The sequence below is a fragment of the Triticum aestivum genome, chromosome 2D (assembly GCF_018294505.1).
Source record: "Triticum aestivum cultivar Chinese Spring chromosome 2D, IWGSC CS RefSeq v2.1, whole genome shotgun sequence".
Lineage (NCBI taxonomy): Eukaryota > Viridiplantae > Streptophyta > Magnoliopsida > Poales > Poaceae > Triticum > Triticum aestivum.
Window position 1 is genome coordinate 640,000,659 of NC_057799.1, and position 11,274 is coordinate 640,011,932.

The following is an 11,274-nucleotide window of genomic DNA, read 5'->3' on the forward strand; positions in this document are numbered from 1 at the left end:
ATAATAAGCAAAAGCAAGCTGACATGGAAACGAAATTGTAATATTGTACTGGAACATGATTGCAAAAAAAAAAAAGGGAAACAGTATTGCTGAAGTCAAATTTTCTTAAATTTGATCAAATTTATTGAAAAAAAACATCAATATCTACTGTAACAAATAAATGCAATATGAGAGGTTCCCCAACTGAATTTTCATTGAAAGTTGGCCTGAAGCCAGATGTTCAACAGTACAAACAGGGGACAGAGGGAGTGTTTTACAGAGTTACAGGGGGAGCTGGAGGAGAAGACAGTGCAGCCATATGCATCCGGCGTCGGCGCGGCGAAGAAGGGGGAGGCAGCGCTTCCATAGGGGCGGGCGGGAGACTCTCGAACACCTCCGCATTGCGCTGTTTCCAGAGGTGCCGGCAGCAGAGAAGCAGCAAGGTGTGAGCAGAGGCGACCTGGAGAGCCGCCGGCTCAAGATATGAACACAAATACGGAGTATTTTTCATGATGAAGGAGACATCGCCGGAGAGGGACCGCCTCTGCCTTCTCGCGACGCCGGAGCCCTGCGCCCCGGACGCCGGACGGCGGCTAGGTTTTCCTCTCTCGGTCGGAGTCGGCCGAGTTGGCTGAAATGTGTGGCGGGCTACTGGAGAAGAGGCCTCCAGCCTAACTGGGCTTAGTTCTGATTACTTCCTTGGGTATTGGGCCACTGGGTTAAGCGGGTCTCTGAAAGAACTGTGGTCGTTCTGTCTCTCACAAAAAAAAGTGCCAGTACCCCTAAAAAAATTATAAAGTGCCAGTGCTGCTAAAAAAAAGTGCCAGTTATTTGCAATTTAAAATTCTTGTGTATATTATTATTCTTTCTAGTGGATATGATTATAAATAATGTCTGTTTTTAGGGAAAATGTAAAACAAGGGCTGTTTTTAGGGAAAACGTAAAATAATTGGTTCTAAAATAAGGAGTATTTTCAGGGAAACTTTAAAATAATATTTTGCAAAATAAGGGCTGTTTTTAGGGAAAATGTAAAACGGTTTGTTGTAGAGTAATCTATGGCACATTTTGCACGGGACTGAATAAAATTCTTTTCTTTGGCTTTGTGCATAAACAGCGTGTCCCTTTTGAACCACCTTGCGATACCTAGCACGTCCCTTCACAAAAGCAGCTCCAAAACAAAAGATCCCGACGCCGAAATCGAATCACAAACATGGCAACAAAGGAAACATTTATAACCAATCTGCCAATTTGCCTAGCGTAAACCAATCAATAGATACATTTTGCAGTCACCCACAACAGCGCGTATGGTATGGTACAGAGGAATTTCCCATCGAACCAACTTGTGCCGATCCGATGATCAGCGTAACGGCTCCTACCTTTTCCGGCCTGCCAGCTCCGCGGAACAAGCGGCACACCCGCTTGTTCCGTAGAACTGGAAACCCTAGATTTCACACGAGGTTTTTGAAGTCTTTACTTCACACACGGGGGCATTAACCCAACGAGTGGTCATGTGAAGGTTTAACCGAGCACTGAAGTTAAACTTCCCTTTCATTCAGAGAATCTGCCACTCGTCTTCTCCTGTTTCGCCCGAGCCATCAAGGTCCTCCGCGTCGATGTTGTCGGAGACGCCGTAGCCTGAACAGCCGGACCCATCATCCTGGTTGTACATCTGTTTCGACGGCTGAACTGACTGCACGACAGTGAAGAGCGGTGCTCCGTTCGCCTGCTCTGCCAACTCCGAGGCCCGAGAACAGAAATCATCAAAGTCATCTGCATACAAGAAGTTGGAAAGAAATAAAAAGGTTAAGAGACTAAAATTTGGATGACCCGACTCATGAATCTGAGGGACAGAAGTTCACCTTTGTCACGGCAGTAAAAACCAATTGCCAGGGATGGATCTATCAGGTCTAGAGGCATATCACGGACGGTGCTGTTCAAGAGTTGATACACGGATTAGGGTTTGGCCGTTTGAGAACGGAAAGGAAACTGAACAGTGGAACCATCTTAACCGGCTGTAACTAGAATGGTGCACATACCTGCAGTGGTATGAGGAAGTGTCCGCCTCCAAGTTATCAGATGCTATGTTAACTGCCTGACATTAAAGAGCAGTCCGGTATTAACACCATAGCTGAAAAGTCAAATGCCCCAAAGCACAGATGATACGCGTAACAACTTGATATGATTGTTGATAGAAAATGGCATTCCAACTGAACAAGAGACGGCAGAAATAGATATCCACAGGAAATATGGATCGGACTAAAATCAACAGAGTGGAACAAACTAAATATATGCTGAAGATTAAAAAAGAAAAGAATTCTACATGTGTGCAACATAGTGAAATGAACCCTCAGACAGCCTATTGTGCTATTTTCTTTCCCTGGATACCTGTTCTATCGTTTTCCTCGAGAGGAAGTCAGCTTTTCGTGCACTGATAAGTGATAACAATAATTGTTTGCGACTCCAGAATTTATGGGACAAATGTTGAAATCTAACACAAATGATTCTGAACTACAGAGTGGACTAGCCAAGCCAATAAAAGCAATAAATGCCTTTCTCAGCAGGGCATGCACATAACAGGATCCCAAAATGTGATAGTTGGTTGCTAGTAGTGATGACAGCATGCATAATAGACACTACTACTAACTCATTGAATAGGAGGATGGAGCTGAGAGCTCCGTTCAAAGGAACCGATTAGTTCAGTGGTGCTAAATTAAACTCTAATTATAGATATAACAAATAGCATATCATGTTTGCATTCCATACAGCTTATAGATCAGATTGCAATATTCACCGAAGGTACAAAAACTACAAGCCTGCAACATTTGTGAAAATGATGTCTGTATGTGCTAAATAACTGAAAAGTCTGTAGTTTTTACCATCTGAACCTCATGGGGATCTAGGTAGAGTGCCCTGTCATCCTGCACCCCAGCAATGTAAGTTGATGCTCCAGGTTTTCCACCTAAAATGCCCAAGCTTTGAGGAAATGTGAATGTCTCCTTTAGTAGTGGGATGTACCTGATAGTATGTCCCATGGCAGAAAAAGGTTAAAATTAGAATAATTTCGTACCAAAGCCATCAATAAAACATTTAGTATTCAGGGGCACCCCTACTCATAACCTAGTCTAATTGATAGCTCTCACAGGTCAAAAGATTAATTTGCCTCTATCTGATGAAGATCAGGAAAACTAGCCGCGAAAACAGAGTATAAGGAGTATTTTAGAAGTAACAGAAATGTAATCAAGTAATTGGTAGGTTAGCAAGGCATTTCACCATTTGTATTTCTAGTTTTACTGAGGATGAACTAGCCATCAAAACAGAGTATAAGGAGTATTTTAGAAGTAACAGAAATGTAATCAAGTAATTGGTAGATCAGCAAGGCACTTCACCATTTGTATTCCTAGTTTTACTGAGGATGGCTATCAGATAGTATGTGACACCATGGCAGGAAAAGGTTAAAAATAAGAATAATTTCCTACCAAGCCATCAATGAAAACATTTAATATTCAGGGGCGACCCCCTATGCATAACCTAGTGTCCTAGTCTAGTTGATAGCTGTGAAGGATTGGAAGATCAATATGCCTCTATATGATTAAGATCAGCATCAGGATTACTAGCCACCAAATCAGATTATAAGAAATTAAGAACAGTGTCTTGTGTATGTATTTTAAATAACAGAAATATAATCACGTAACTGGTAGGTCAGCAAGGCACTTCTCCATTTATATTCCTAGTTTTATTACTCAGGATGACTATAAGATAACCAAAAATATATACAGGAACCGCCAAAGCACAAAAGAAGTAGTGACTCGCTGATTACCTTGGATTAATTTTGTCAAGACCAAGAACCAGAGGAACCAACAAAAGAATAGGCGACCATGCTGATTGATCCTTGTTGAAATCATAGCAAAGCTGAGCAGCAACATCAATGCAAACAACTGGAGCTCCACCTCTTTCACCATCTTCATCACCCGAGACCACATAGAGCGCCATAGGAAAACTTTCATTCCTATTTATAACTTCAGGTTGCTCTCTGTTTGTGCGGATAAGGGTTTGCCATGCCCGACACATAGCATATGGACCCACCCATGATCCAGCAGCCAGACCGTAACTCTTTCCAGCTTGAAGTAAATTGTGAATGGAGAAAGCGCAGACTTCAGAATCACCGAACAGGTGTAAGATCCTTGTATGTTCTGGGTCAGATGGCTGCATATGAACATTGACCACAATAAGAAACCCTACATTAAGAATTAAAAGACCACCATCACCTACTGTAACTGAATAGGAACACTTCAATTTTGCCTTTCGCATAGTGAGCAGCTCTATGAGATCAGAACAGGGAAGTCCTGTATCTTACACTCTGTGCGGGCTTTCTCCAAGACCTTCCAAGATGATGAAAAATCAGTGCCTGCAAAAAAAGAAGTGTGTCCAAAGCCCAATTTAGTAACAGCGCTACAGCAGCAGTGGTCAGTTAAGGAGGGGTTTCAAAACAAACAAATCAAGTGCAGACTCACCTGTGCAACCAGCATCTGACTGCTTCTAACCATGCAACCCCAGTTGACATCACTTGTGAGCTTGGAATCAGATATGGCATCAAAACCTGTGACCAAAAAAATGATCATGTCAACAGCTCGCCACCAACTCTGCCACATTGATAGTTTTAGTATAGACATTGTTCTGTAAACAAGAACAGGCCAAACTAACCTTTCCTGTAGGTGATCCATACCCTGGACGAGAAGTCCTCCAAGAACGCAGCATGCCCGCCCTCAGAATCCGAGTCACTCGACGACTCCTCGGATGACAGCTTGTAGCATTTTCCAAGGAACCAGACGTCGGCGGCGGTCAGAGCCTTGCCGCATCCCAGGAAACGCCACATGGAGCCGCCACCCACAAACCGCCTCAGAACCCTCGACCAAGCATAGGACCCGGAGGCGTGACCCCCTGACCTGCCTGACTGATCCTGGTCCGGCTCGAAGATGGTGAGAACGCTCGAGAGGATAGACGCCTTGCACTGCTTCGGGCTGCCGTCCTTCTTCTGCTCCTCTGAGGCGGAAGAAGCCGAAGAAGAAGCTACGGCAGCGTCCCCCTCACACGACGATGACGACGTAGGATTGGATGGCGGTGTTGCACCCCTCTCAGGCAAGCTCGTCATTACCTAGCGCGGCATGTGTGCGTCAATCACGTCATCAGGCACCCACAATTTCCTACAGATGCAATCAGACAAGCAGGCATCAGAAGTCAGAATTGCAGCCTCCTTCCTTCTAACTTAGAAGAATGTGGTCAGAACTCAGAACTAGTATAAAAATAAACACAGGCCAGAGGTTTACTAACACCAGCACGCGGAGAAGCTCGGATACATGACCTACCTAGTACCTATATGCCATCCACAGACTTAGCTTAGCATTTAACTCTAACTGGGGACAGACAGGGCAACCCAAGGGAGTAGGACGAACAGGTTACAAGCAATCGCAATTGAAAAATGTGTGCGCGCATCGATCAGCTACCCGCAGTTTCCTACCAATACAATCATACAATCCAGGCATCAGAAATGAGAAGTGCAGCCCTCTTCCTTGTAACTCAGAACATGGTCAGAACTCAGAACTAGTATAAAATAAGCACAGGCCAAAGTTTAACAGCAGCACGCACCACGCCGAGAAGCTGATGCTTGGATACATGAGCTACCTACACGCCATCGACAAACTCAGCTCAGCCAGTACTCGTAATTGGGGACAGACAGGGCAACGCAGGGCAGGGCAGTAGGACGAACAGGTTACGAGCATCCATCCGCAATTGACTAGATCATCGTTCGCTGGCAGTAGCAGCAGGCAGCACGAAAGGAAATCGAAACCGGAGCAATCCAGCATCCCGCGGAGGGGAGCGCAGCTGGGACATGGCAGCAGCAGGAGAGAGAAGGGGAGAAGGGGAGGGGAGAAGGAGGGGAGGGGAGGGTGAGGGGTCGGCTTACCCGCCTGCAGCGATCCGAGGCGCGGGGAGAGGACGGCCGGCGGCGAGGGATCCGGGCGGCGGAGGGCGCGAGGCGGAGGGGGGAGAGGTGGCGTGGCGGAGGAGGAGGCGGGGTGGGGAAGGAAGGGGGGAGGGGAGAGATGGGGACGGCGAGTCCTTGGGGGTGGCTTGGCTTGGCTAGCTGCGCAGCTGCGGGAGGAGAGGGGAGGGAGGGGTAGGTAGGCGGACCTGGACGGGCCCACCGGGCAGCGGACCCGAATCCAAACGTGCTGGCGCTTGGGTCCGGGCGGTGCCGTGCGTGCGGGCGGATGCTTTCCCGTAAGGTTTTCGTCCCTCTATTATTTTATTTTTGTTTTGTTTGTGGGGGAGAATCTGCAGCTGCACTGCACGGCACGGATTCCTCCCCGTTCCGTCCCGTTTCCTCAACAGCGACGAGGGGAGGAGACGATCAATGGTGAGGGGGCGCCGGCCGGTGTGGTGTGGTGAAATGTATCCAGTCGCAAAATGCGCGCTTATATAATATAATTTTTTTTTTTGCGGGTGAACTTTGTATTACTCAAGTGGGATCAATGCCACGGTCTGCATTACAAAGCTCAATAACTTCTGGCACGCCAGAGTTAAGCCAAACGACAGTTCTACTCTGAGTTCTAGCAAACTTAGCCAAAAAATCACTAACACTATTCTGACTACGATGAACAAGACTAAAAGTAGTCATACGAAGGCTCCTCAGATGCTTGATTTCCTTCACCAGTGAAGAGAAGATTGATCTATCAGTTGACTCGTCAATGATCATGCTCACAGCTTTTCGGGAATCCATCTCCACATGAATAGGAAACTCCCTTCTCTGAATGGCAATTGAAAGCCCTTCCACACATGCACTGAGCTCCGCTTCCAAAGCGTTTCTGCGGGAAAAAAGCTCCCTGCACGATGTGTAGATAATCTGACCCCTATTATCCCGGAGCACCATACCAGCACCTGCGCTTCCATCAACTGACCAAGAACCATCTGTGTTAAGTTTAGTCCAGCCCTACATTGGTAACACCCAAGGGATGCACCGAGGCGTACGTGATATCACAAGTGGTTCATGTAGATGATCATAAGAGACCACATGCTTCCCCTTAACCAGATCCTCGTCGGAGTACTTAAGTGATAAGAGCGAGTCCAAGTAGCTCATGAGGAACCGCTTGGACACTTCCATGGGTAACGGATCGTCCTTGTTGTGAATCACTTCATTACGGTTATGCCATACCCGCCACAGTGTCATCATTAGCATGCACCTATCCATCTCAGGGAGTGGATGGAGCGCCTCCAATGGCCATTCAGTACCCGTATTCTTCATTTCCTCCAGCGGTGGCAAACGCCAAACAATTGACAAGCATTCCCACAGTTGCACCGCAAAAGGGCATTTACAAAGTGCATGAAATGTATCTTCCTCTTCCCGCTCGCAGATTGGGCAGATTCCCGAAGTTTCTAAGTTACGTTTATTCTTGTTTTGCCAAGTTGGCAGGGAGTGTTCACCGCTGCACGCCATGCAAAGTTTTTTTTACTATTGGAGGTACAAAACTTTTCCAAATAAGTTTCCAGCAGGTCCGATGTCCATCCGGAGCTGAGCTCGAAGATTCTGCAGTAGATCCATGTGTCTCTTCAAAAGCTAAGGTATATGCCGACTTGACTGAAAAACACCATTTCCAGCCGGCCCCCATGCAAGCACGTCATCGCCTAGCCACGGCGATGCTCTTATTTTCAGAATCTCCTGCACATCACATGGTAGGAAGGCTTCCTGGAGCAGATTGTAATTCCATGATCCATTCTCGCGTAGAAGCTGTGACACGAAACAGTAGTTGCATGTACCCTGAACTGAGATTGGCCTATATGAAAAAGGCCTAGGGATCCAAGCGTCCCTCCATATACGAATACTCCTTCCGTTTCCAACTCTCCATATTAAACCTTTCTTGAGCAGATCTAGGCCATGGCTGATTGCAGTCCAAGTTGAGGAAGCATTGCCCGAAAAAACCGTGTCCTCCAACTTGCCGTTTGGATAGTATTTACTTTTCAACAGTCTTGCACACAAGCTATCAAGCCTAGTTAGCAATCTCCAGGCCTGTCTAGCTAGAAGGGCCTGATTGAACATGCGATAATCTCTGAACCCTCCACCCACTTTGCTCTTTGGCTGTTGTAATTTCTGTCAAGATTTCCAGTGTACTTTACGCTGTCCTTTAGCGGCTCCCCAATAGAAATTCATGACCATCTCCGTGAGATAATCGCAAACAGCGAAGGGTAGTTTAAAAACTCCCATGATGAAAACTGGTAGTGCCTCGGCCACGGATTTAATTAACACTTCCCTACCAGGTTGGGCAAGATGTCCATCCCCCCATTGGATCAGTCTCTTCATAAGTTGTGCTTGTAGGTTTTGAAACCGACCTTTAGACATTCTTCCATTAGGGGTTGGAAGCCCTAGGTACTTCTCATCAAAGCCTGTAACTGTCACATTTAGATCTTCTCGGACGTTCTCCTGAGAGTTAACCGGACATGCTTCTCCAAACATGATAGAGCATTTATTATAATTTAATAGTTGACCAGTGGCATTTGCATAGAGATCAAGGCAGGACTTAACTTGTTCAGCTTGCGCCCGTGACGCCTCGAAGAACAGAAGCGTGTCATCCGCAAACAAAAGATGTGAAATACCCGGCGAACGTCGACAAAATCTTTATTGGAGTAACCAATCCCACTTCTACATTCTGTCTTAGAATTACAGAAAGACCGTCAGCAACGAATAGGAACAAAAAGGGGGAGAGTGGATCACCTTGCCAAAGACCACACGATGGTGCAAATGAATCCAAGAGGGTTCCGTTGAATCTCACAGAATATTTCACCGATGTGACACAAGTCATAATCCAGTCAATCCATCGACGAGCAAAACCCAGCTTTTGCATCACTTGCCCCAGGAAGTTCCAGTCTACCCGATCATAAGCTTTTGACAGGTCAAGTTTGTATGCACAAAAGCTTTTTTTGGATCTTTTTCCTACTTAATATAATGGATGCATTCGAAGGCAATCAACGCGTTATCAGTGATCATCCTGCCGGATACAAAGGCACTTTGTTCAGGTGAGATAATAGCATCCAGCAGAGGCCTCAACCCGTTCACAAGACATTTGGAGACCAGCTTGTAAATTACATTACACAGACTAATGGGCCTATAATCAGAAAGCTTTGTGGGATTACCAATTTTTGGAATTAAGACAATAGAAGTATCATTAACCCCTTCTGGCATCACTCCCATGCTGAAAAACTCTTTGACTGCCTTAACAATATTTTCCTGCAAAACATCCCAGTTGTGTTAGAAAAATCTCGCCGGGAACCCATCCGGCCATGGTGCCTTTAAAGGTCCTATCTGAAAAAGAGCATCAAATATCTCCTGATTGGAGAAATCAGCACAGAGTTTGTCATTTTCATCATCTGTTATTACCGCATGAAAGAGGTCCACAACCGTTGCGGCATTTAATGTTGAATCAGCTGTGAAAATATTTTTAAAATAAGAGGTGGCCATGTTACACATATTTTTGAAATAAGAGGTGGCTTATATAATATAATGATGAAACGAAGGGCAACATTACTTTAACAGGATGTCTTGCATTTTCAAATTCCAAAAGGCATCATTAAACACAAATATAACTCCTTTCGCGACAATAACAACGACTTTGGTTTGGAATTCTAAGTGTGTGTGTGTGTGTGTTGCGGCGATTCTTTGGGGTGCCATATCTGGAAATCCACCTCGATCCCTCGTTGGCACCTTTTGTTTCTTTTTCCTTTGGATACTTAAAAACGATTGAAAACGGTAAAATTTGACTGCACCATTTTGGAAAGCTTGGACATTATTGCTAAGTTGGACAAGCTATCATGTATAGAAGTGCACGTCGATGATAACAGAGGCATAAATCCTTATCAAGGTCCTTGGGCTCCCTAGAAAGAAAATCTCAAGGGTGCAGTTTAGCCAAACTCATCAAATTTTCTAAATTAAAATCACGAAATGGTGTACCCATATTTGGAAAAGTACTAATTGAATAAATCGGATTCTCCCAAAAAAAAACTTACACGGAGAACCGATTTTTTTTCATAAGAATATAAGCAACTTGGGAGTACTTTTTTTTACTAACTAATCTTGGTATAGTTAGTGCATTTTCTTCATGATTCCTTGGGCAAGGATGGTGAGCGATGCCTGACTAGCGACTAGGTTGGCGTTTCACGGATGCTTGAGCTTGACCGGTGGTGGCTTGAGTGCAGGCTGCAGCGTCGACGCGTCGGCCATCCGCTGCAGTGGACTCGTTGCTAGGTCGTGGGGAGAGGAAAGGGTCGACCCACAGATGTGTGTGCGACTGTGTGTATAGATCAACAAATTTTCATTCTCTTGAGAAAGTCCTTCGATGTGTTTTCTAATCTGCTGTCCGTCGAAAATGCCATAAGGTATATTTTTTCTTTTGCGGGTAATTCCCGGTATATTTTCAATTGCATTGATGCACTGGAAGTGGAGATACATGCGCTTATGCAAGGGATGTCACTTGCTATACAACACTCCAATCTTCCGGTGATCGTTCAATCTGATTCTAGTGTGGCGTTATTGAGTTTGACAGGAGATGGATTAATTCGTTCTGCCTATGGACTTCTTGTAGCTGAAATTAAGGCGTTGATGAGGGACATGGAGTTTATTCCCAGAAATTAAATAGGAATAGAATAGTGTTGTGGATGCATCTAGAACCACTATGTATGAGGATCTGGGGGTGTGTGTGTGGGGGGGGGGGGGGGGGGGGGGGGCGAGCAGGGGCTAGACCCCCCCCCTCCATCGGCCCCCCTCAACAATACGTACAGGTTTTACTGCTGATTTGATGCCTAATTAGCCTTAGTTTTAGGGAAATTCGGCCTTAATACATGGCCACATGCAAACACGCAGCACGGACGTGATGGAATGGGCCAAGCCCAGACCTATTAGCCCATAGGTCTTCGATTTAGTTCTGCACGTACGTATTTGCCGTTCGCTTCCTGTTCGCTTTGGCCTTTGGAAGTCCATCCTCGATCTTCTCCGCCGCCGTCTACGCTAGCCGCTAGGTTTTCTTCGAGTATCAGACATGGCGAGCCTTCACGCCGGTGATTGTCTTACCGGTAAACTGCGGTTGCTGCACGCCGGTACAAGACTATTACCAGCCGATCCAATTGGTGAAGGTCCCTGCCTGTCGGAATCTCCAATCTCGACGGTTCAAGAGTGACAGCATGACTCTAATCTAGCCTGAGTCCCAAGGTATACTACAATACAGTAAATTTGCAGGTAGTTATGCAAGCCAT

General features: G+C 45.8%; 1 protein-coding gene across 1 annotated transcript; it reads right to left on the reverse strand.

Annotated features, from left to right (window-relative positions):
- Positions 1-1,179: 1,179 nt before the first annotated feature.
- On the reverse strand, positions 1,180-6,122 carry LOC123055258 (cysteine protease ATG4B). Its single transcript, XM_044479247.1, has 9 exons — positions 5,942-6,122; positions 4,681-5,180; positions 4,491-4,576; positions 4,334-4,384; positions 3,797-4,182; positions 2,856-2,994; positions 2,016-2,071; positions 1,839-1,909; positions 1,180-1,749 (listed from the first exon to the last, which is right to left on the reverse strand). Exons 2-9 carry the CDS (start codon positions 5,126-5,128, stop codon positions 1,532-1,534), a joined length of 1,455 nt encoding a protein of 484 aa, XP_044335182.1. The 5' UTR covers positions 5,129-5,180; positions 5,942-6,122; the 3' UTR covers positions 1,180-1,531.
- Positions 6,123-11,274: the final 5,152 nt, after the last annotated feature.